The sequence below is a fragment of the Oncorhynchus masou genome, chromosome 29 (assembly GCF_036934945.1).
Source record: "Oncorhynchus masou masou isolate Uvic2021 chromosome 29, UVic_Omas_1.1, whole genome shotgun sequence".
Taxonomy (NCBI): Eukaryota; Metazoa; Chordata; class Actinopteri; order Salmoniformes; family Salmonidae; genus Oncorhynchus; species Oncorhynchus masou.
In genome coordinates, this window is record NC_088240.1 from 64,248,754 (window position 1) to 64,275,124 (window position 26,371).

The 26,371-nt window shown below is 46.6% G+C and overlaps 1 protein-coding gene across 2 annotated transcripts; it reads right to left on the bottom strand.

The window, feature by feature from the left end:
* Positions 1-8,327: 8,327 nt before the first annotated feature.
* On the bottom strand, positions 8,328-26,286 carry LOC135520271 (SWI/SNF complex subunit SMARCC1-like). 2 transcript variants are annotated; one of them, XM_064945695.1, is made up of 26 exons: positions 26,066-26,286; positions 24,279-24,398; positions 23,967-24,052; positions 23,623-23,797; positions 23,448-23,517; positions 23,013-23,082; positions 22,825-22,900; positions 22,556-22,681; positions 22,192-22,286; positions 21,914-22,044; positions 21,276-21,335; positions 21,105-21,142; positions 20,109-20,230; positions 19,931-20,002; positions 19,634-19,747; positions 19,311-19,464; positions 18,851-19,021; positions 18,502-18,760; positions 18,042-18,203; positions 16,632-16,687; positions 13,729-13,870; positions 13,460-13,626; positions 12,923-13,057; positions 10,373-10,640; positions 10,057-10,173; positions 8,328-9,958 (listed from the first exon to the last, which is right to left on the bottom strand). In XM_064945695.1, exons 1-26 carry the CDS (start codon positions 26,249-26,251, stop codon positions 9,867-9,869), a joined length of 3,264 nt encoding a protein of 1,087 aa, XP_064801767.1. In that variant the 5' UTR covers positions 26,252-26,286; the 3' UTR covers positions 8,328-9,866. The 2 variants fall into 2 exon arrangements, with proteins under 2 accessions (XP_064801767.1, XP_064801766.1); XM_064945694.1 differs by having other exon boundaries at positions 22,192-22,310.
* Positions 26,287-26,371: the final 85 nt, after the last annotated feature.

Consider the following 26,371-nt stretch of genomic DNA (forward strand, 5'->3'; position numbering starts at 1 on the left):
AGACTTGGATCTTGCCAGTGCACACACTCAGCTCGGCGCTTCAGCAGCCTTTTAAACACAATTTATAAACGGAGACTTAACATAAAAATGATAATACTTCTGCATGAGCGTGCAGGCGTGTGCTTTTTTCCACTGTCAAATGTTTCAAGCATTTCCCTGAAGAGATTGATGCTTTGGCCAAATGTTTGAATAAATCAAGTTAAAAATAAATAATGGGTTTTAAGCACTGTGGTCAAACTATTCGGTGCATGGGCCACATGCCACATAACAGTTGGATGAGAGGGAGATTTAAAGTAAAGTAGTGTTTTAATGCTTTAGAAACAACATGTTTTGGTTAATTGTGTGTTAAGTTAAAGAAACAAACAGCAGAGACAGGGTGGGTGTGAGAGACATTGGGATGCAGTGATGAATGCATGAGGGCCCAGGGTACTGACAGTAGGGGTCCTACATTCTTTCACAAGCTACCAGCTCTCACAGCCTTAGGTCAGAATTAGGCTACATGTTCATCCATGTTTCATCCAAGTTCTTCCAAATGTGAAATTTCAAGGTGTTTAAGGTTTAGTTTTGACATTAACTCTGGATTTTTATGGTTAGGATTTAGTTTAGGCATTACATCCAAATTCTTAAGATTAGGCATTAACTCCGAATGAATAGGCTTAAAACAATAGCATCAAAAACGTTCTATAGCTGGATTCCAACATGCAATCTTTGGAATCACAGGCAGATGCTTGAAGCTATTTAACAATGCTCACTGTTGCCCCTAGTGGGTGTTTTACACTTCATCTCCCAACGTTCTCAGACATGGATGGACTCAGAATACTGACTTGGCCACAAGACCATGCAGGAAGACCATGGAGGAAGAGGAGAAGAAGCCCCGGCAACAAGCTTTTATGTTGTGTGTGTGCGTGTTTTTGTGAGCGTGTGAATGCTTGGCTGCACGCGCACGTGTGTGTGTTAATTGGGGAAAGTAAGTAAAGTAGAAATGCAGTTTGAAACAAATGAATAATTGACTGTCCTATTTCAAATGAGACTTTTCAACATTTTCACGTAGGCAGGGTTCAGCTAAATTAAGGATGGTACTCACACATCCTACCTCTCCAACACACCTGACCTGAAGATGATCGCTTTGCTTTCTTGTGAGGGCTTTGTGTGTGTGTATATGTGTGTGGTTGCGCCCTGCAGACTGCCTCAAGCAGTATGCAGCCCCCCTGCCTACCAATACTCCTCTTTGGGGGAGCAGACAAACAGACATACAGTACCTTCAGACACAGGGCTGGTGGCCACTCATTCTCCCCTCAATGAACTTTGCTAAGATCTCGAAATCATCTATCAGAGCTCTCCTTCACCAACTGTTCTCAAAGTTTGCAGTCCCCATGCTTTTAAAAAACATTATACAGAGACATTGTTAATATCCTCTATGTCCTGAGTGACTATGTCTATAGTAACATTTGAGATGGGATCGATTGAGTCAGAGCGACATGACTTTCACTACCCTCTCTACTCACCCGACAACCCCCTTTATTTTCCCTTAAGAAATGCACCCATCCGGAGCGGAATCAGCCATTTGGCTATGTGTAAGTCAGGTTGATGGGTTAGATGAGGGGATTTTCTCATTCCTCAATGCCCAAATTGACCCCCCTAAACCACCTCACCCCAGATCTGTCTCTGGGCGTCATATACTAATTTTGGGTTAATACCTCTTACAGCTATCATGTCTGCTTTAGCCAGGACTGTTGTTATGACAGCCTCACCAATCGGTTTCATTTTGAACACGGGGCCGTCAACAACGTTGGGATTAGACAATAATCCTCACTCTCCTCTCCCCAAAAATATGTCTGACCCCCCACCTCATGGGAACAATTATTATCCGGTTCTGGTGACACAGGGGTACTGGGTGCAGGCAGGCATGCATGCACACAACAACAACAAAACAAACAATGTAACAATTAGGCAGTTCCTCAGACACCCTGGGAAAGACTGAGGTCATCGTAGGTCAGACTGGAAAGGTGGGAGGTTCAAAGGTCATACCTACCCATCTAACAATCAAAAAAAGACTGGGACATAATGGATTATCCACTCTGATTCCCTTTTTCTTCAATGTTCTAGGAACACCTGCCGTCAGCTCTGTTGTTGAAATGTTCTCCGAATGTTTCTAAAGCTATTGTAGATTATACCGTTGACAGACATTAGACTGTTATTCCTAACCTTGATCTAAGAAACACTGCAAGATGTTTGCTGTGTGGGTAACATATCCTGTGTTAGGTATGAACATGATAAAGTGAGATTGGAGAAGAGTTTAACAGATGATCCCAGGTCATTCAATGACCGACATTACTTTATACACTTACTAATAATATCTCATTATGGTTTCATTATTACAGCTGTGTGGAAGATAGTGCTAATGAGGCCAGACAATGACCTTTTAGGCCGCTTCGCTTCTGAATTCCAGCTACTGTATACATGCCCAGTGAAAACGCTCATGTGGGAGTTTGAGACAGAGGGAGAGACAGTGTTTGTGTGGGAGGTGTCTCTCTGTGTGTGTGTGTGTGTGTGTGTGTGTGTGTGTGTGTGTGTGTGTGTGTGTGTGTGTGTGTGTGTGTGTGTGTGTGTGTGTGTGTGTGTGTGTGTGTGTGTGTACATACTCATAGTTGTGTGTGTGGTGTGGCATGAGGTCTTTATCAATGAATGGAGAAGAGTCTCAGTGGTTATTTTTCCTGGATGAGATACATGGTTGAGACATGTATACTCGGATGGACAGACACACACAGATTCTATTGCACAGATCCATGTTCCAGATGTATTTTACAATCCACTTCCAGTCCAGTTAAAACCCATACTGCCACAGCCTTCCCTTTTTCTCCATCCCTCTTTGTCCTCCTCCTCCCACCTCCTCCTTCTTTCCATCGCCATCTGAGCAGTGCTTCTATTCCTAGTGCTGGGTTGGGCTTTGGGGAACACAAGCTGACGTGCTGCTAACCAGAGCAGAACTAAACTGTTTGTGCCCCCCTTTTAAAACAACCCCCCCCACCCCCCTTTAAAACAAACTCCCATCCTCAAAACACCTCCCTCTTTGTTTAAACCCCAAACATAGCACGTTGAACAGGCCACCAATTATCCAAACCATCGTCCCCCCCTCCATACATACTGTACGTAAGCTTCAGCCTCACCCGTTCCAGTCACCCCCCCCCCTCCTCTCCCTCTCTGCACCCAGCAGCAACACCTTCCTCATCCTTCTCTCTCTCTCTTCCTCCCTCCTTCGGCAGAAAAGCTTCAGTAATTTGCACGAGCATTTGTTACTATGTACATAGCCAAGGCAACCACCCACTCACAGGCTACAGAAACTAAGATGGGAGTATATGAGAATGGTCTAATGCACAGATGGAAACCCACACACACACACACACACACACACACACACACACACACACACACACACACACACACACACACACACACACACACACACACACACACACACACACACACACACACACACACACACACACACTCACAAACATACTTCTCTTTTTTTCTTTGTAAACCAGACATTTCCTGGACCTCCTCTCTGCAAATTTACCAGTGTCAAAATAAAGCACAGCCTGGCACGTGTCAATATTTGATCGCCTCTCATACGTCAATTCCAGTAAACCATTGAGATCAATTTAGCAACATTGGCTCCAATGAGACTGGTGGATGTTTGGCTCATGAAAATGGTTAGCCGAGGCCAATGACCAATATGAGAGTGAGAGTTGAGAGGAACTGGCGACTCATGACTCCACCATTCCTAATTCTACAGACTCCATGTTGGCATAGTAAGTCAGTAAATACAAGGTTCATGAATAAACAAGACATGACAGTGTCATCAACAGCAGAGTGGGGCCTGTTGAAGGGTTGGTGTGGGGGGGGTTCTGAGTAGAGAGAACAATGAGAGTTAAGTAATTTGCACACAACACACTACACACATACACTTTGATAGTATCACGCTGCATTTTTGTACTTTCATTATATCACATCGTCAACGTGGGCCGTGGATATAGAGATCAATCCTAGCCTACTGTCGAGCCACTGAGGATTTCTTCTTGCATAATTTGCAGTTTGAGACAGTGACAAAATGGATGCAGGTAATGAGGGAGATGGGGCGAAACGGAATGTTTATGTATCGGTCGGCCAGGACGCAATGAGGCGTGGAAACACAGGTCATAATAGCTCAAGTGTGTGTGTGTGTGTGTGTGTGTGTGTGTGTGTGTGTGTGTGTGTGTGTGTGTGTGTGTGTGTGTGTGTGTGTGTGTGTGTGTGTGTGTGAGGAGATAGAGAGAGAAAGAGAGCTCTATTGTCATTGTCCCCTCATGTGTTCACAGCTAATGCGTTCTCATCAAATACCCAGCAGAAAGATGACAGAACTGCAGGAATCCATGCGGGGGCTGCCAGAGTTGCTTTGCCCATTAGGAAGCACTGAAACCTCTTGTCTACAGCACTTTTACAGTCTATGACTGGGATAATTAGCTAAGTACTGCTCAGCAATGGCTTTCACTCAATCAGTCGAGCGGAAGAACAGAATCGGAGCAATTGAAAGGAAGATTTGGTAGCCCTGTGTACAACTAAAAGCATGGTAAGTGAGGCTGATTGTGTGTGTGTGTGTGATGCTACTTTATGCATGAATCATCCATTGCCAGTGTTTACATTGCAACAGTACAATCAAATGGTATCTAAATGTCATTTCAGGGTAGTTCACACTGGCTTTTGTCAGTTCCATTTACATGTCAAAGGTCACTTCATAGGGGAGAAGGGATAGATGGGCAACTGCAGTACAAAGACTGACATTTAAAAAAAGCTTGCTTGACCATTTCCCTCCAAAAATACAGTAAATATTGAGTAATAACTGAGAAATGTTGGGCAATTCTACCGTAAATTAATATGGTCTGATACCTGCGTTGGAGTGATTAAAACAATGAGATGAGAATGTCTGTGAGGATAGAGGGATGGTGGGTGAAGGAGAGGAGAGATAAGGAGAGGTTTGCATACGTCACTCCTTTCCCCATCACCCCCTCTGGCAGTGTGAACCGCCGCCCTACTTTAACATCCTCCATCTTTAATAAACCCCTCGCTTACATCCCCCTCAGCGCTTACAGTATGACACATCAACCTGTCTGACAGGAGCACAACACACACACTTGTCTTACTGCAAAAGCTGATGTGTGGTGAAGTCTCTGGCACAAAATGGCTGCCGTGCACCACCCACCTAAGTGGATGCTATGTATTGGTTGTGGATGGAGTTAACCATACACAATGTGAAGTGCTTGACGTATGGTGAAAGCACTATTTCAATGCAGTCCGTGATTATTATCATTACAGCACTAAGCCACTGTTCTTTGACACTAACCTGTGTGATGGATTGCCCATGGCGCTACTTGCTCTAGTGCTATACAGTGAAAGAATGTCGCCATGGCAACATCATCCGTGAAAGGGCAAGGACCCTCTGTGCGTCAGATAGAGATGGAACCTACCTGTTACACAGGCACAGGCGTACGCACGCTACTAATAAAAAACAGATGGTGTTACTCACACAGGCTGGCATTATTTGCTTCATCCTCCCGACATTTGCATTGCGCTGGAAATATGTTTTCAATGGCAGAGCATTTGGCCTCGGTTTGTATGCATTATGGTTTTATGAGGACACTTCTATCCTCTTCTTCCCAATGCCCTATTCATAGACCTGTTTAAGGCCTGTCAACACAAATCACTTCATATTCATGAATCTGTTTATGGATGATACTTATGCATCTGTTTATGTTTACAGCCACTAAATCAAGCACATAGGGCTGGACTATTGGCCCGAAGGGAAGGATGAATTGACACACTATTGCCATTACTGGTAAGCAAGACAGCTGGGCTGATGCTAAAAACAGTTTGACACAATAGCAGCATGCTAGGCTACTTCAATTACTAAGGGTACTGGATCTGTAGCCTAAGCAACCAAAGCGAGGAACAGGAAGATGGGACTGCAGAGGGAGCAGAGAAGATAAATAAAATGTTGAAAATCAAGGTGAAGGTAAAATGAGGAGAATGAACATCAAGGGGGAAATCAGAGGAGAGAAGGGGAGCGTGAAGGAGAGCTATGCTTGAGTTGTGAAGAGTAATGCTCATTGGCAGTGGCAGAATCGGCACAGCTGTGGGAGGGCAGAGGGAGACACTGTGTCAATTATGAAACATCTCAACTCATTCAGGAAGCAGCTAGTCTCTATCCCCGTGCCCTTCAGCAGCACACTCTCTCGCTGCGTCTATCTCTGCCACTCACTCAGCTGGGGAAGAGGAAGGAGAGTGTATGGAGGACCGGGAGGTTGATCCCCCTGTCTTCTTTCCTCTGTGACTACTGGTAAACACAAGGACTGGATAGGTGTCCTGTCCACCATATTGCCATGCTTTTATACTAGACCAAAATGTAAACTCAACATATACCAATTTAAAAGATTTTACTGAGTTACAGTTCAGATATGGAAATCAGTCAATTGAGATAAATTCATTAGGCCATAATCTATGGATTTCACATGACTGGGAATACAGATATGAATCTGTTGGTAACAGATACCTTACAAAAATATGGTAGGGGCATGGATCAGAAAACCACTCAGTGTGACCACCTCATGCAGCGTGACATCTCCTTCACATAGAGTTGATCAGGCTGTTGATTGTGGCCTGTGAAATGTTGTCCCACTCGTCTTCAATGGCTGTCCAAAGTTGCTGGATATTAGCGGAACACGCCATCGTACACGTCGATCCAGAGCATCCCCAACATGCTCAATGTGTGACATGCCTGGTGAGTATGCAGGCCATGGAAGAACTGGGTAATTTTCAGATTCCAGGAATTGTGTACAGATCATTGTGACATGGGGATGTGCAATATCATGCTAAAACATGAGGTGATGGTGGCTGTTAAATGGAACGACAACGGGCCTCAGGATCTCAACACGGTATCTCTGTACATTCAAATTTCAATCGATAAAATCCAATTGTGTTTGTTGACTGTAGCTGCCCATACCATAACCCCACCACCACGGGGCACTCTGTTCACAACGTTGACATCAGAAAACTGCTCGCCCACACGACGCCATACACGTGGTCTGCAGTTGTGACGCCGGTTGGATGTACTGCCAAATTATCTAAAACCATGTTGGAGGCGGCTTATGGTAGAGAAATTAACATTCAATTGTCTGGCACCAGCTCTCATACTAACTGCACACTCCCTCAAAACTTGAGACATCTGTGGCATTGTGGTGTGTCCCCAGCACAAGGTGCACCTGTGTAATGATCATGCTGTTTAATCAGCTTCTTGATATGCCACACCTGTCAGGTGGATAGATTATCTTGGCAAAGTAGAATTGCTCGCTAACAGGTAAATAAACAAATTTGTGCAGAACATTTGAGAAATATGTAATATTTCTGGGTTTTTTACATGTTGCGTTTATATTTTTGTTCCGTGTAGACGCCCTTTCAGGTCTGGAGAGGAGCTGTTCAAAACATTGAGCCTGTTTATGTGAAGAGAAGTAGATCGTACAGAGTAGGGGTATGCAACCCTGTTCTGTTTCAGGCACCACACCTGACCATCTGAGCTGATTGATCAGTTCAGTGATTGCCTAAATTCAACACACCTGGTCTTCCAGGTCAGTTAAATCAAAAACATGAGTGCTTGTGACCCTCTTGGACCAGGGTTGCCTAACTCTGTTCTAAAGGGTGATGCTTTGTCATTACTGTATCTGTACTGCGTGATCACTGTTTCCCTCCTCTACGGCTGCTCAGATAAAAATAAAAACACCCCTCCCAACCCAAGACATAATCGTCCCTCATCCCTCTCAATAACATCCTCCTGGCCAATCTCCATGGGCAGAGAAAGCCCCCCCTCTCTCCAGATTACAGTGCTGGCTGCCTGGGATTAGGGCTTAAATGACACCAGGATGAATAGACGCAGTTATAATTTTTCCTCATATGCATTTGCAGCTGCTGCATAAGAGCCTAAGCAGCAAAACAACTACACAAAGACCCATCTCTCCCCTGTAGCACCTTGCCTTTGTCCTAAAATCCTCACCAGACAAAATGAAATATGGCTTTAGTTATTTTTTGCAACCATAAAATTATTACCCCAAAATATGTATAGAAAAAGATAAGAATATTCTCTTTCCTAACTATTTCCCAGGATAATGTGAGCATTTCGTCGTGCTCTAGATATTTTACACTCCCTGAAATAATACAATATCTATAAAAACCGAACGCGTAAGCACGAAATCCAACATTTAGTTCAGAATAAATGAACTACTGAAAATATCAGACATCACTTCATACAAAAACAATTTATTAGACATTGTCCAGGTCCAAGTACCAACAGACCTGAATAAACAAACAAAAAATGCTACAAACTTCCAAGAACAAAGATAACTCAATCTACACAAAGTTAATTCTTAAAAATACATGAACAGAAAACTGAAAAAAAGATGCAAGATGTAAGGGGGTTCTCATCATTTGTGATATAACAGACTGGAAAGACCTTGAATGAGGAAGTGTGTGAGAGCGTGAGAGAGATGCTGTGTGTATGCGTGTGTGATATTCTACCTGAGGGGGGGTAACAGTAACGCAGCAGTCACTTGGGCAGCAAATGAGAGAGGGGTACTAGAGGTAGCAGAGGGGTGCGTAGAGCAGAGGTAGCTAGCAGAGAGCAAGAGCAGTTCTACAGAGGTAGCAGACAGACAAAGAAGGGGAGGAGGCAGAGGTAGCAGAAAGGTGTAGAGGGGTGTTGAAATTAATGGATGGATGAAGAGAGGTAGCAGTAGCAGCTACATTATCAGCACCAGAACAGCTAGTAGCCCACTCCACCACTGAGGAAGAGCACATGGTTTTTAACTACAACTATATCACCATACCTAGCTCACCAAAAGGATGGATGAAGGTCAGTGGGATAATTGGCCTGTGTGTGAACAGCCCCCAGGGTACTAGAGCAGGGTTGGGCGAAGTGTGTGAGTAGTACAGTTCTACGCCTGGCTAGTGGGGGTTATGGGTGATGAGGGGGGGGGGCAGAGCAGCTCAGCAGACAGTCATCAAACACCCGTCTCTGCTGTACACACATTCTGCTCTTCTGACACTCCAACAACAAACAACTGAACACACACTTCGGACTACAGTGTTTAAGCTTCAGAAGAGCAAAGTGGAGAGGTAGATTCTCAGTGAGAAGAGTGTGTGTGAGGGAAGGGTTACTGGTCCCCTCTGTGTGTGTCGAAGGAAACCCTCATGATCCCATTCATTACAGTACACACATCCCTAAATGATCAACTAGCTCCCTTGGTGTTGTGTTGGGGGGGGGAAGACATGAAGGAGGGGGAGGGGACGAAGGAGGGGGAGGAGGGTGCGAGGGGGGCGGGGGACGCGAGGGAGGGGGAGGAGGACGCGAGGAAGAGGGGGAGGAAGAGAGGGGGAGTTGGTGTTGCGCTGAAGGAAAGGAAGAGACTCGTGTCATTCTAAAAGGTGAGAGGAAAGAGGGAAAAGTGGGAGTTCTCCGATTTTCTCCCAAAATATTAGCTTCATATTCTTTTAAATAGAGAACAAACACAATATATTATTTTAAATGACTGGGAGGAGCCCATCTGATCTGCCCCACACCAGACTGACTGAGGAGAAAACAGTGTTCTTACTAGGAGGGCCAGAGTCACAACCCCCTTGACGCTGTGCCCTGAGAGGGAGGTGTGTGTGTGTCTGTGTGTAAGCCAGGAAGAGTTTTTGGAGTTGAGAAAACACCCAGACAGTAGCAAGGCCATCAATGAGCTGAGGTTTTACAAGAGGTGTGTGTGTGTGTGTTGGTGTGTGTTTATTTGGGGGCAGGTATCTTAGTTGTCAGCAACTCGTGCTGGGGCTGCCGCTTGAGGTCCCACAGACGCTGGGGGCATACCATCAGGCTGTAGAGGCGAGGGGCCAGGGTCTGAGGACAGAGAACACACTGGTTTGAGAATGGGACACACCAACACACACTTTCTGGCTGAGTAGGATCTGGAAGGCGGATACGGATTGTGTACTCACACATGCCGTTGGGGGCTCCAGGGTGGCGGGGACCCATCATGGGAGGCATGCTGCCAGTGGGGGGGCCACCAGGCATCATGCGCCCTGGCATGGGCTGACCGGGCCCTCCCATTGGTCCTAAACAGAAGGAGAGGCTTGGTGAGACTCTTGGCCTATCACAGAATCAGTGTGCTGGAACATGTTTTTGAAAACAGGCCAATGTTTCCTAGCTGATATTTGGTGTTATTCCCTTGCCTTGGATATAGTTCCAGGACTGTTGGAGTCTTTGTGTGCTTCTTTGCTGAGAGATGGTGTGCTCCAGTGTGTGTGTCCTTACCTGTCTGTTGCGAGTGGTGGGGACCCATGGGGTGGAACCCGGGGCCGGGGGGGCCGTGTCCAGAGTGCATGGCGGGAGGGGGTCCGTGGTGGGGGGGTCCGTGATGCATGCCTGGCCCTGGGGGGCCATGGTGGGGTGCGGGGCCCTGGGCCACTGCACTGGCCTGCTGCTGCTCCATCTGCTGGCGGGCCTTCATCTCAGCATACTTCAGCTGCTCCATGTGGAAGGCCTGGCGCTCTGTCAGCAGCTGCTGCCTCTGCAACTCTAACTGGAGTGGGTGTCATAATTTTACATTATTAATCATGATTATCATTCTCAAAAGCCCATTGTCCACAAGGACATAAGGTTGATCATTACTCATAGTATCACTTTGAAAAGATAATCATGTCAATAAAGCTAATTTAATTGAACACAGAGCGATACATCAAGTCAACAGTGGTATATGACCAGGGTGATGATACAGAAACAGCTTCATTTCATGGATTGATAAATCAAAGAACGAAGTATAAGCTATAAAGACAAGCTGATCCGAATAGCTGACATTATGACAAAGGGGAAGAGCAGTACAGCGGGAGAGAGGAAAAGCAATGGAATGAGACTGTGGGGAGGAAGAGAGGGGGCAGTGAAACAGGACCACTCGAAGCAGGAAGGAGAGAGGGAGCGATGGAATGAGACTGTGGGGAGGAAGAGAGGGGGCAATGAAACAGGACCACTCGAAGCAGGAAGGAGAGAGGGAGCAATGGAATGAGACTGTGGGGAGGAAGAGAGGGGGCAGTGAAACAGGACCACTCTGGCAGGAAGGAGAGAGGGAGCGATGGAATGAGACTGTGGGGAGGAAGAGAGGGGGCAATGAAACAGGACCACTCGAAGCAGGAAGGAGAGAGGGAGCAATGGAATGAGACTGTGGGGAGGAAGAGAGGGGGCAGTGAAACAGGACCACTCGAAGCAGGAAGGAGAGAGGGAGCAATGGGACCACTCGAAGCAGGAAGCGATGGAATGAGACTGTGGGGAGGAAGAGAGGGGGCAATGAAACAGGACCACTCGAAGCAGGAAGGAGAGAGGGAGCGATGGAATGAGACTGTGGGGAGGAAGAGAGGGGGCAATGAAACAGGACCACTCGAAGCAGGAAGGAGAGAGGGAGCGATGGAATGAGACTGTGGGGAGGAAGAGAGGGGGCAATGAAACAGACCACTCGAGGGAAGGAGAGAGGGAGCAATGGAATGAGACTGTGGGGAGGAAGAGAGGGGGCAATGAAACAGGACCACTCGAAGAGAGGAAGGAGACTGTGGGGAGGAAGAGCAATGGAATGAGGAAGGTGGGGAGGAATGAGACTGGGGGAGGAAGAGAGGGGCAGTGAAACAGGACCACTCGAAGCAGGAAGGAGAGAGGGAGCAATGGAATGAGACTGTGGGGAGGAAGAGAGGGGCATGTGAAACAGGACAGGCAGGAAGGAGAGAGGGAGCGATGGAATGAGACTGTGGGGAGGAAGAGAGGGGCAGTGAAACAGGACCACTCGAAGCAGGAAGGAGAGAGGGAGCAATGGAATGAGACTGTGGGGAGGAAGAGAGGGGGCAGTGAAACAGGACCACTCGAAGCAGGAAGGAGAAAGGGATTGATTGCATGCAATAAACCACTGACACTCTCTCTGACACGGAATCAACAGGTGAATTCCATTACCAGAAACACTACAGAGATACAGCGATGGAGAAAGAGATGGAAGGAGGTGAGGGAGAGGAAGTCTATTCCCTGTGTGTGCCCTGGTAAGTACATTTGTAGTGGTGGAAAAGTGTGGAGTAGTAAAACAGTGAGGAGTGCCCTTATTTAGTGTGTGTGTGTGTGTGTGTGTGTAAGACGGAGACAGTGTGTGTATGAGAGAGTGTGTGTAACCCAGTGTTTACAGCCTGTGGTAACGGTAGGAGAGGCAGCCCGGGTGCTGTTCCAGAGGGTCATGTAACGGCTGGTTGGCTTTTTCATGCACTATTTATCAGGCTGTTCAACTGGGCTGCGGTTCACAGCAGCTCCATGCTTTACAGTTCTACACAAACACTTTCCACTGTCTACCCAGCAGTGAGTTGACCAACTTATTTTACTGCTATTAAACCATGAATACCCAAATGGACAAAGCAACGAAGCCTGACCCCCCCCCCCCCCCAAAGTGCTTTCCCTTCACGGGCTTGCATGCTTTTTACTCGACTATCCTCTGTGCACTCTGCAACTACCCCTCATAATTACTACCTATTATTAATGCAAACGTTTAATATTGACACTTTTCACTTCCTCTGCTCATGTTGTAGATATAGGCCCACTCCCAAAACCAGCTCGTTGTCCTTCCAAGTTATCCATCTGCCGTTGGCTCTCCCTCACACACATCTCTGAAATGCCTGGATGGATGACAACTGACACGGATATAGCCTAGATACCACTACAATCAAGATGCATATCCAATCCTTTCACATCCCAAAGGGGTCTGAAACTACAAGTGACTTCAACCCACATGCAGTCTCCCACTGAACTGCATTTCCCACAATCCACCTCGGCGCCACTACTTACAGCCTCTTTCTCTCGGTCCATGATGGTTTCCAGCTCCTCAAAGTGTCTGAGCTTGATCTCCAGCTTCTTCATCTGAGTCTCCACCAGCAGAGCCACCAGAGATTTGATCTTCCTCTCCTCCACCGCCGCCAGGTGCTACAGGGAAAGGGAGAAATACAGAGGAAAGAGATGGAACAGAAATATAAAGCTTCGCCAAACTAGACTGGCCAGGTAGCGTAAGAGTAGTGCAAGCACTTTTGAGCCGTGGGCAAAACTGACACACCAATCAATGAGATGCTACACCGGCAGCGCAAGCATAGCATGAGTGAACGGAGCTGGAGCTGCTGAAGCATCTGTTAAGGCCTCAGGTCTATTTCAAGCATTTCGTTGACTTTTCCCAACTGACAAGTCGGCTCTCGCTTTTGATTTCTGTCTCCGTTTGCTACTTCTGGTTTCAAACACCAAAAACAGCACATACTGAAAGCTAGCGCTATGCTTGCGGTGTAGTTTCAGGGTTTGACAAAGTGCTATACCCTTGGACCTCTGGAAGAAGCTCACCTTGGCCTTGGTGGCAGCTGAGGCGAGGGCAGCAGCAGCAGCAGTGGCAATGTTACCCTCCCCTCCGTCCGGCTCTAGCTTCTTCCTCTCTTCTTTCTCCTCTTCCATTGTTCCCTGCTCCTCCTTGTCCTCCTCCGAGGTCTCCATAGCCTCCTCCTTGTCTTTGTCTGAAAACATTGCATAAACATCATTCAAGTCAATGCTGGACTTCTACGACCCTCCCCCAAAAATGGATGATTCAATCAAAGCGGAATAGCCATCTACTCTACCTGCTGTAGCCTTGCCCTCTCCTCCCTCGCTCTCCCCCTCCTCCCGCTCCGACGGCTCGGCCATCTCGCTCTTCACCTTTTCTCCCTCAGCCAGCTTCTCAGCAGACTCACTGGGCTTCTCTGCCTCGTCCTTAGACTCAGCCTGAGACAACAGAGACAGGTAAGACTGGCGTTACAGCTGATTATATTTACAGAGCCTTCGGAAAGTATTCAGACCCCTTCACATTGTGATATGTTACAAAAATCCTCAGCAATCTACACACAATACCCCATTATGACGAAGCGAAAACAGGTTTATAGAAATGTTAGTAAATTTATTTAAAAAATATAACACAGAAATAGCTTATTTACATAAGTATTCAGACTGTTTGCTATGAGACTCAAAATTGAGCTCCGGTGCATCCTGTTTCCATTGACCATATTTCAGATGTTCCTACAACTTGGGAGTCCACCTGCAGTAAATGAAATTGATTGAACAAGATTTGGAAAGGCACACACCTGTCTATATAAAAGGTCCCACAGTTGACAGTGCATGTCAGAGCAAAAACCAAGCCATGAGGTCGAAGGAATTGTCCATAGAGCTCCGAGACAGGATTTTGGAAGGCACAAATCTGGGGAAGGGTACCAAAAAAATTGCTGCAGCATTGAAGGTCCCCAAGGACATAGTGGCCTCCATCATTCTTAAATGGAAGAAGTTTGGAACCACCAAGTCTCTTCCTAGAGCTGGACGCCCGGCCAAACTGAGCAATCGGGGGAGAAGGGCCTTGGTCAGGGAGGTGACCAAGAACCAGATGGTCACTGACAGAGCTCTAGCATTCCAGAAGGACAACCATTTCGGCAGCACTCCACCAAATCAGCCCGCTTGGAGTTTGACAAAAGGCAACTAAAGACTTTCAGACCATGAGAAACAAGATTATCTGGTCTGACGAAACCAAGATTGAACTCTTCGGCCTGAATGCCAAGCATCACGTCTGGAGGAAACCTGGCAGCATCCCTACGATGAAGCATGGTGGTGGTAGCGTCATGCTGTGGGGATGGTTTTCAGCGGCAGGGCGAGGGAGACTAGTCAGAATCGAGGCAAAGATGAACGGTGCAGGGTACAGAGAGATCCTTGGTGAAATCCTGCTCTAGAGTGCTCAGGAGCTCAGACTGGGGTGAAGAATCGCCTTCCAACAGGACAATGACCCTAAGCACACCACCAAGGCAACACAGGAGTGGCTTCGCCACAAGTCTTTGAACATCCTTGAGTGGGCCAGCCAGAGCCCAGACTTGAACCCGATCAAACATCTCTGGAGAGACCTGAAAATAGCTGTGCAGCGAAGCTCCCCATCCAACCTGACAGCGCTTGAGAGGATCTGCAGGAACTCCCCCAATAAAGGTGTACCAAGCTTGTAGTGACATACCCAAGAAGAATGAAGGCTGTAATCACTGCCAAATGTGCTTTAAAGTATTGAGTAAAGGGTCTGAATACTTACGTAAATGTGCTAATTTATCATATATTTGGAAAAATTCTAAAAACTTGTTTTTGCTTTGTCATTATGGGTGTGTGCTTAAGAGGGGGGGGGGGTCAATTTAATCAATTATAAGGCTGTAACGTAACAAATGTAAATAAGTCCCAGACTGTGTGTGTTATCCTCCACGATTTAACAATGTAAATAAGTCCCAGACTGTGTGTGTTATCATCCACGATTTAACAATGGAAATAAGTCCCAGACTGTGTGTGTTATCCTCCACGATTTAACAATGTAAATAAGTCCCAGACTGTGTGTGTTATCCTCCATGATTTAACAATGTAAATAAGTCCCAGACTGTGTGTGTTATCCTCCACGATTTAACAATGTAAATAAGTCCCAGACTGTGTGTGTTATCCTCCACGATTTAACAATGTAAATAAGTCCCAGACTGTGTGTGTTATCCTCCATTTAACAATGTAAATAAGTCCCAGACAATCCTCCACGGAAATAAGTCCCAGACTGTGTGTGTTATCCTCCACGATTTAACAATGTAAATAAGTCCCAGACTGTGTGTGCTATCCTCCACGATTTAACAATGGAAATAAGTCCCAGACTGTGTGTGCTATCATCCACAATTTAACAATGGAAATAAGTCCCAGACTGTGTGTGTTATCATCCACAATTTAACAATGGAAATAAGTCCCAGACTGTGTGTGCTATCATCCACAATTTAACAATGGAAATAAGTCCCAGACTGTGTGTGCTATCATCCACGATTTAACAATGGAAATAAGTCCCAGACTGTGTGTGCTATCATCCACGATTTAACAATGGAAATAAGTCCCAGACTTTGTGTGCTATCCTCCACGATTTAACAATGGAAATAAGTCCCAGACTTTGTATTTTATCCTCCACGATTTAACAATGGAAATAAGTCCCAGACTGTGTGTGTTATCCTCCACGATTTATCAATGTAAATAAGTCCCAGACTGTGTGTGTTATCCTCCACGATTTAACAATGTAAATAAGTCCCAGACTGTGTGTGTTATCCTCCACGATTTAACAATGTAAATAAGTCCCAGACTGTGTGTGTTATCATCCACGATTTAACAATGGAAATAAGTCCCAGACTGTGTGTGCTATCATCCACGATTTAACAATGGAAATAAGTCCCAGACTGTGTGTGCTATCATCCACGATTTAACAATGGAAATAAGTCCCAGACTTTGTGTGCTATCCTCCACGATTTAACAATGGAAATAAGTCCCAGACTGTGTGTGCTATCATCCACGATTTAACAATGGAAATAAGTCCCAGACTGTGTGTGTTATCCTCCACGATTTAACTCATGTGCATGTATGGCTTTTTCAAGTTTTATGTGTGCTGTTTTTTTTAAGTGGTTGAATTAATAAACTAAACTAAAGACCTCTCACCCCTGGGCCGTCTCACCTTGTCAGGCTGCTGCGAGTCGGAGTCTGTGTCCATCTTCTCTGTTTCTGCTGGCTCTACAGTGACAGACAGGAAGAGAGAGGGGCTTTGAGAAGAGGGCTCGACAAAGAACAAGACATCTCTCAGAGAAAATGATCACAAACAGATGACGCATCCTAAGTTGAACCTCACCATGATTCAGACATTACTGTGGTTAAGAATGACAGTATGTGTGTGTGTGTGTGCATGTGCAAATGTGGGAGAAAGTGAGCGAGTCGATGCCGAGTGAGAGTGCATGATTGTGTGTGTTTGAAAAAAATAAAAACATGTCCGCATGTGCATTTGGACGCGTTTTTTACTATGCGAGTAGACCTGCATGAGAGATGGTAGACTGCTTTGGGGAGGGTATTGAATGCAATTAGGCCATTTATTGGTTGTTGATGCGTGTATGTGTAACATGCATTTATTCATGTATAATTGCTGATTGAGCGATTGCTGTGTGTGTGTACCAGGCATTGAGTCCGTAGCATAGTGTGTTGACCCAGTTTCAACCCCTTCCCCCACGCCCCATCTGCTGTTCTAATCCACTGGTTACCACGACAGCCGGACACATAGACATTACACACTGAAGAAACCTGAAACATCTACGTCGCCCCCCACTGGCCATCCTAATTTCAACTGGCACCTCAAAATGTATTGGTGAGAATAAACATCTGGCTTTACCCACGCGAGCACACACGCACAGGAGGTAGGTATAAGGTCTAGGTGACCTGCGAACAGCTGGCTACGAGCAGCCTCGTCCTAACCTGTTAGCTGTGGTCTGTCTGTGTCTTGGCCATTTGCTGCCCTCCACTGGTAACACTCAGTACTCCGTCTAAATGTGGGGGGATGTATATGGGTGGGTATTTTGTGCGAGTGAGTATTGCATGCATGAGTATGTTGGATGTATGTGATGAGAGAATGCTTTTGTGTGTTTATATGAAGGCCTGTGTGTTTACAAGATTCTATAGGTATTGCTATTCGATACTGTGACTTTGAGATTCACTGTTCCAAACAAATTGCTCACCAGAGGTCTTCTGCAGAGACAAGAGAGCCATGAAAAAGAGTCTTGATCAGTCATTGAAATAAAATTGCTGATATCAAATTGGCTCCTTATTTAAAAAGATGGAGAACAAGCTATGAAGATGAAATACTGGAGTTTTGGTGCAGGTACAACCAACTAGCGCAAAAATAATATACTGATATTGACAAAACAGTACGAAAAATGATATCCCAATAAATAACTATTGATTCACCCCCTCCCGATCAATGTTGTATACCGTGTGATCGTTTTTATGTTTGTGTACACACGAGTATTTTTTAATCTATCTTTGCAAATGTGCGACTGTATCTGAATGCATGTGTTTTGCTCCGAGTGTGTGTGTGTGTTACCGGTCTTCTCGGGCTCCTCGGGGGCGGTTCCTGCGATGCCGCTGCTCTCCAGGCCATAGGCGGGGTCTACCTTGCCCGTGCTGCGGGCCGCCTCCTGCACCTTCTTCACATGGGCCTCCACCAGCTCTGCTGGCACCTCCTCACGCACACGGCTAAACTCCTCTGGAGAGAGAGGGAGACACTGTAGTTAGCTACACACACATATGTTCAAACACACAGCGATATTACACACACAACCGTGTCATTACGACACACTACATGCAAAGTGATATTACATACAAATTAAAAACATTTTACTTTGTGAATAAACAGATTGTGATAAAACACCCAGTCCCCACAACACGTACCCAGTCCCCACAACACGTACCCAGTCCCCACAACACGTACCCAGTCCCCACAACACGTACCCAGTCCCCACAACACGTACCCAGTCCCCACAACACGTACCCACAACACGTACCCAGGGCTGCCTTGGCGGCGGCGGCGGCCACACGGGGGTCTACCACGGAGGCCAGGAAGGCCACGGTGCTCATGACAGGGTTGCCTGACTGGCTGAAGGGTACGGGCTGATAGGCCAGGGGGCCCAGGGACGACTCAGAGTTCTCCAGGTAGGGGTCCTCGATGGGCAGACGCAGGAAGTGCAGGATACACTCGTCCTGGGTGCGCGAGCCCACATGCTCCGACACCTTGTTCCAGTCGTCCTTGTACATCTCCAGAGCCTGGTAGGGAGGCGATAGAGGAATGAGAAAGGCTGGTAGGTTTTAGATTATGTGTGTGATTGGTCAGCTGGTCTGTTGTGACTGACGTACCTCCAATAGGAGCAGAGTCTCCTGCTCGGTCCACTCCCGGCCGCCGCTGGTTCCTTTACTCTTGGGGTTCTTCTTGGAGTAGAGGTCGTTACGCAGGCCAAAGTTCTGCATGTCAGAGGGCTTGTCTTTGCCCTTCTCTGGGAAGTTGATCATCTGCTGGCCGGAGGGGATCTAGAAGGATGGATGGAGAGACAGGGGAGGAGGTTGAAAGGAATCACACTGTGGTCAGAGGATGCAGTGAATACTTTCACAACATTTATGACCCATTAAATAATCAAACTCAACGGTTACAGACACACAACGCCTGTATGTGTATTTGGATATAATTCGCTATCGGCACTAACTTGCTTGAGTTTAAAGACCCTTCCCCTAGCCCCTACTCCCTCAGTATCCAACTACCTGAAAGAACTGGATAGATGAAAGAAATATGACCATAGCTCCATGTAGTTGTTTATCTAACCTGTGGGGGGCGGTGGTGCACCGGCGTCAGGCCAGAGGGGGTGTCAGCCAGCACGTTGAAGTGGGGGGTGGGCGGGGGGCCCATGGGGAGGGGGCGGCTCTCAGCATCCACCTGGTAGTTCACCAGCCCCCACTGCTCCAGGAACGCATGGACCCTAGTAGAGAGAAAAAACGAACTGGAACAGTAAGGGACAACCTAAAAGTGTCCTATAAAAATAAAATAAAACATATTACAAAGTGTCTTGCATACGGTGCGCCCTGACGAACAATGTCCTAACTTTTGCCCCAGGGAATCCATTTCACGTTAACCCCTTGACCCTTCACCTCATGACGGCACACACGTCTCCCGTCAGGTTCCTGCGGCAGGAGGTGGAGGTCAGGTACTCCTGGGGGTTGAGCCGGTACGTGTCGATCATGAAGTTACGGTAGGCCAGGTATCTGACGGGGACAAACACATTTTACAAAAAAAACACAAAGGTCTGAACAAATAAGGACGTTGTGTGTTAGACAGCAATGGATGTGTATTTGTACGATGAAAGATTCTTAGTGAAAGCGTGCGTCTGCAGTTCTTTAATGGGTTGAGTGAGTTGATGTGTTGGGCAGTGTTCTCCACTGACTCACATTTCTGGGGACTTGGACTTGTTCTTGCCGTTGAAGAACTCTGGCAGTGCACGCCTCTCAATCTCGTGGATACTGAAAGAGGGGGCGGGGGGGTAAACTCAAAACACAAACATAAAATACAGCCCAACACCCCCATGCTACACTCCCCACACACTAAGAACAGTGGGGCCATCCTCACCAGTTGTAGTCGAACCAGGCGGCGTAGCTGGGGATGATGATGTGGTGGGTCTGCTCGGTCACATTGTCCTCGCTGGAGTCGATGAGGCGGTTGACCTCGGCCTTGCCCTGCTCCTCCTCCTCCTGCAGAGGGAGACAGTCACACGGATTGGATCAGATCAACATAGGCAAGAAAGGAGAACAGAATTTTGGCTAGTGCTTGCTTGGTCAGTTTCTATTATATATGAACGGAGGATAACATAGAGGTTGTTCCAGATTAAATCAGGAATAATCCCACCCCAAATGGCGAAAAACTGGATCTGAATGAGTTAACGCAGCACTGGAAAATGCTCGTAATCTAACGCATGCCTCAAACCACTCGTAGAACAGCTAAGTGCATTGTTAGCTGCTTTTTTGCCCTCCCGCTTCACTTGATACACAGTAGACCTCCACTAAACATAGAACCACATGGTTTATCAGTCTGTGACCGCTGATAACATCAGAACAAAGTTGACTACAAATACAAAAGTTGCCAATATCTTTGTGATGGATACAACAGAGTTCTATATTGCTAATTGTAGGCTACTGTCTAATTTGTCTCAATATATTTCATGATGTGTAGCCTATTGTAGGTGGTAATAGGCCGTAGGTGGTAATAGGAGCTGATCAGTATTGTGAAATAATTATAATTTTAAGAAAATATTTGAATGGAGAAAGCTGATTGAGACCAGCACTCTCTTTCGATCCTATCAGTATGGACACATGTTCCATCGCTATCGGGAAACCGGGCCGAAATCTACAAATGGGTAGACATTTCCTCTAAAACAGAAACCAGGTGAGATATTTTTCCATCGCTCTTCTGGATTTGCTAAGAAGTGGGGGTTAGGATAATCTGACTGTGGATCTATCAATGACAACTATAGTTGTGGGTAAATAGGGAAAGGTTTTCGATGAAGATGGAGAAGAGACAGCATTGAGAGGCAAACATTAAAGATTTTTCAGGAAAATCTGGTGTTACCTTGCCTCCAGAGACCACAGAGTCATCCTCCAGATCATCTAGAAGACCGAGAGGGCATTAGGACGTCACTCTATCCATTGCTTGACACAATACATCTCGGTGATTGACTGTTTAGTACTGGGACAGGCAGATACTTAAAAGACACTGAAATAGTTCTACACATACACTCACCCAAATCTGCCACTGCCCCTCCCTTCACTGGGGTGTTCTCGCTGTCTTTCTTAGAGTTCACTGAGGACAGGGAAGGGGAAAAAAGGCTGAAGAATAGCCAGAGTATAGTAGGGGTGAAATGCACTGACAGAGACTATTGGCTCTCTTTTCTCTTGTAAGCTCGGAAATAGATACAGAGGGGGGAGGGGGTTGCAGAAGTGGGACATTGCAGATGGGACTGGGTCAAAAAGACCATTTTTAGTTAAGTGCGTTTGGCTTAGAGCACGTTCAGCTGGAATATCACTCCATTCAATGCACCACTGAAGAAAGTCCCCCCAGGCAAGGACAGAGCGCACAGTTAGAAAATAACTCATTCAGAGGAAAAAACTGCAGTTACTACAGAGATGAATAAACTGCAAGTCAACATGGTGACAAGCATAAGATTGATGCACTGAGAGAAAGAAACAGGACCATGAGAGAGAGAATGGGAGACTTACAACATGTGATTTAGAGTGACTGAGCCAATGAAGGAGAAGAGAGGACCACGAGGAGGAGGAGAGGTAGGGGTGAGAAAGAAGACAGAGTGAAGGATCAAGAGGGAGGAGAGCAGATGTGGGAGAGGGAGACAATGAGAGGGACGAGTTGGACAATCAACTGACCGTTCTTAGGCAAAGTGACCTCCTCCATGCTGGGAACAGGCGAGGGGTCCTCCATGTCCTTGGTCAGGTCCTCTTCCTCATCCTCGTCCTCTCCACGGTGGCCACGACGCTTCCAGTGAGACCCAGGGTTCCTGGGGACAGGAGAAGAGGTCAAGGGTCGGTGGAGTTTTCCCAAGACACTGATCCATGGTCAGTTTAGTCATTTCCTCCCTAATGACTAAGGTTAGGATTTGGGAAGGTTAAGCTGGTCATAGATCTGTGGCTATAGGGGGACTCACCCCTTCTTGCCACCCTTCTTGCGGGACTCGGCTGGGGTGGTCGGGGGAGATGGCGAGCGCCTCCTCTTCTTCCCGGCGGCGTTGGCCTTGCGCTCCTTGCGATCGGGTGTACGGGAAGACTGATCAGAACCACGAGGGATGGCCAGATGAGAGAGAGAGAGAATGAGAGGATGGAACAGTTTCACACAGAGGGGAGCGGGGGAGGAGGAGAAGAGGGAGGATGTGGTGGTGAGGAGAGGAAGGAAGAGTTTGAAAGGACGGGTGACACGACAGACAAAAAAGACAACAATCCACAGAGTGCAGCAACTCACTTAAACACACACTTCCTAAGAATCCATAACACACACCCCAGAGTTTGGCCTACCTCCTCCTCCTTTGGGAAGATCCTCTGGCGGAAGCTCACAGTCTTCTTGTTCTCGTCCACCTCATAGTCTTCCTCATTCATCCACTCGTTGAAGGCATCGGTGTCCAGGACCCACTTGGCATGCACCTGGGAGAAGAGGAGAGGGAGAGAGCAGTCAAAACTAATCCACTACTCAAGGGTGGTGTTGTCTGCTAGTACTTTTCAGGCTGGTGGCGGAGGTTGATTTGGCCTATATAAAACATTAACATGACTGGATGCTCCATCCTCACCTTCCAGGGCTTCTCAGAGGTGGGTGGGTCCTCCACATCCCCCTCCACGTCACTGGTGGACACCCAGGTGTCATAACTGACCACACAGAGAAGAGGGGTTAAAGGTCAGTAACAGGTCACAGTGGGTGGACATGTAAGAGGGCAGAGTGGACCAGCAAAGCTGTAGTCTAACAGTGCCAGTCTCTCACCTGTCTGGGTACATGCCCCAGTGCACCAGCACCTGCTTGTCCTTACGCATGACCGGACGCAGCCACTCCTCTGCAAGACAAACACACACTTTTTTTATCAGCGTATACACACACATACTCGAGTAATGCATACAGACTACTGTATTAATAATAGTATATTACTGTATACACACATTTCACTTTCTTTGAAATGTGATATGAGAGTAGAGTAAGCCTCTGTAAGGTGACCATAAGGAATTAGATTCAAAGAATACAGCACAATCCAGACTACACCAGAACGTAGGCATATGTATATAAAAATATATCATTTTTGTACATTTCAGCAATTTAGCAGACGCTCTACCAACTGAGCCACATGGGACCAAGTAACAAAGTATGATATATACATTGCCAGGGGGAGCTTTATTTACTGTCTCAGTAGAGCACATCACTTACCATCCTCCTGCTGGGTTAGAGAGGGGTAGATATGATGGGTGGCCTTAGACTTGTCCTCAGTGATAGAGCCCTAAAGGAAAGGAAGGAGAGTAGCTTTATGATGCCATTTGAATTTCTGGTGAGTGGTGAAACAATCCTACCATTGGTTGGTAGGATTTGGGTGGGCGTGTCTTACCTGGTGTCTTTTGATGATGTCCTTCAGCTTATTGGCCTGCTTCTGCTCCATGTCAGGCACCAGGAACACAGTTGGTCGAGTCAGGCAGTTATTCTGAACCAGGGTCTTCTCTACATTCAAGAACATCTCCACATTCCTGTCCATCCTGGAGGGGTTCTGCAGGTCAAACCTACGCCTGCACAGATAGGAGGGATAAAACATGTTGTTAGTTACTGTCTCAACTCCACAGGGCATCCCCCCTCCCTCTATAGGAGCAACCACTACCGTCTACTGTGATTCCGTGATTAGTCCAAGGTGTGAATGATGTATTTTTTTTAAAGTATTCAAATCAAGACCCTACTCACCAGCCCTGCTCGCTCTTGAACTTGTAGGTGGAGCCCAGGATATGACACAGAGCACCCCCTGCCTTGAAGTCCAGGAAGCTCTTGGTCTGATGAGGCAATACAGAAGAAAAGGCGAGGGACATTCACGCAAGCTAGCTCAGCTAGATAAAGACATGGCAAACTACTATGACAAAATGTGCAGAAGTGATTGGGAAGCCCTAAAACACTCTACAGCCCACTCTTCCCTTGCCCAAAAAATATCACTGTGTGTGTAGGTCCCGTCCCTGTCCCGACCTGGTCAGGTGTAAAGATGTGTGTGGAGGAGATACTCACAGGCAACTTGGTGAGGGCAGGGTTGTTCACCCTCCGCCCGAAAGCATCTTCCTGGAACTGAAGCAGCTGCACCACCAGCCCTGCCAGGGACTTATTGGAGGGAGAGTCTGCCTGTACATACTGAAACACCACAAAGCCACTGTGTTAGTCAGGGCGGCACACTCATGTGTGACAAAGGAGGGATTGAATATAGTGAGACCACAGAAGTGTTAGGCAACATTGGTCAGACAAACACATGGCCAATGCAGGCACACATAAGATCTCATGAGTAGATTGCTCATACTATAAGAGCAAAACAGCAGCCTTTAGGTAAATGTGGGGTGATATGACATCATTTTTTCTTTCAGTGAGGCCACTTCCCTGGTCACTGAAAAGAGTGGCAAAGTATATGAAGCAAAGTAACAAGAAAATAAATACAGTAGAAAATAGTTTACAGTAGCTCGCTACTTATTTTCAATAGTTGTTTTGGGAAATCCACATCCATACTGAGATGTTTTGCTGCAGTCAGCAAAGGCAGCCATTGCTTGGTTGTGTGTGGAACAATTTGTCTCCAGCGCAAAGTAGTTCAGTACGAGGTAGTCGAGGTTTCCCATCAAGACGATTCAGCTAATTACTTAGACATAAATACAAGTCATCAACGACCAATCGACCTGTTTGCTATTCTCTGGTCAATCACAATGTTACCAAACGTTACTGTAGCTAACTAATGTTGTTAATTACACCAAGTCCCGTTCCTTGCCAGCGTTGTGCAGAAAATCTCCCCTGACAGAATGCTCCCCCCTTCGCGTTCATTGCGGCGACTTGGTTGCTAGTTGAGATTTCTGCACTTCACTCATCTTAGTAGCATGAAGCATTTTTGTCTGCAGTTTTCGGTTTTGCTCCAAGTGTATGAAGCGGTTCCAGCTTGTATGGCGCCCTGAGCGAACCCCCCCCTCAGCGGCCGACCGCCCCCGGGGGCGCCCCATGCCGCCCGTACCGACATCCGCTACTGATTTGTATTAGTCTATAAATAAATCTCGTTGCCAAAATTCGTCACCCCTCCCATGTCTTATTCGACTAGTATTTTTGAAAGTGTAAGGATAATAATTCAGCCATAGTTGCTCTGAAATGTGTATTGCTTACCAACATTTTACTCCCTCTTTGTTTATTAATATAACACACATACATACATTACGCATTTCGGTTGCCTATCCTTACGAAGTGTGTTATATAGAAAGTTTTTGACTCTGATGTGTGCTACAGAAAGTATTTGACTCTGGCCACAAAATGAAGGAAATTAGAAGGGGGAGATTTTCGGCTGAACACCTGTTCACCGCAACAATGTTTACATCAATGATACCGTTTCAAGACATGTTAACTAACTAGTTATCTTACCTACTTAAACTAGTTTTCGTTACGTTAGATAGCCAGCTACGCTCAGATAGAGCCAGATGAAAACAGGAGTAATTATGTTAGCTACCCTAGAAAGGTAGGTTACACAAACAGACAACTCTTCAGCTAGTGTCGGCGGTGCAACAAATCAAACGGCCGGTACGATAGCTATTCAGTTAGCAGCTAATGTTAGCTAGCCTAACTATCGCTTGACATGTAATGTTCATGTTGTTTGGTAATGTTGTGATGGATATCTTTAGATGCATGAAGCTAGCTATCTAGTAATATCTAGTTTGCCACAAGTACTTAATAGGAGCGATATATTGAAAGAGATATCTAGATAGCACTTCCATTGTGTTAGAGACGCGTGCCTTAACGTTGGAAATCAATGGAGGTTAAAACCACCGCTCGCTAACCTTTTTGTAGTGTTTCCCGATCCATTGGCGCACCGAATCGATCTGAGAGACCGTTTCTGCGCTTTCCCAGTATTTCGACGAAGGACCTCCATCTTTCTTACGGCCCACCGTAGTACCAACGCCCACAGGGCCGGCTGCAGGTCCCCCTGAACCCGTTCCACCCGCTGCAGTTGCCGCTGTCGCCATTGTTTCTTGTCCTGTCCGTTGCGATTTCGCTCCTCAACCGCGTCACTCACCAAGGGGGGGGGGGGCGCATGCGCATATTAGTAAATAACGTGAAGTTATTTAATCTCGCGATAAAGAGGG

Coding starts and splice junctions, on each gene's coding strand:
- LOC135520271 (XM_064945694.1), bottom strand. CDS start 26,251: ATGGCGACAGCGGCAACTGCAGCGGGTGGAACGGGTTCAGGGGGACCT. Junction 19,022..19,310: donor TGCACCACCGCCCCCCACAG/GTTAGATAAACA, acceptor CCATCCTTCTAG/ATCCCCTCCGGCCAGCAGAT. Junction 10,641..12,922: donor TGGACCGAGAGAAAGAGGCT/GTAAGTAGTGGC, acceptor CACCCACTCCAG/TTAGAGTTGCAGAGGCAGCA.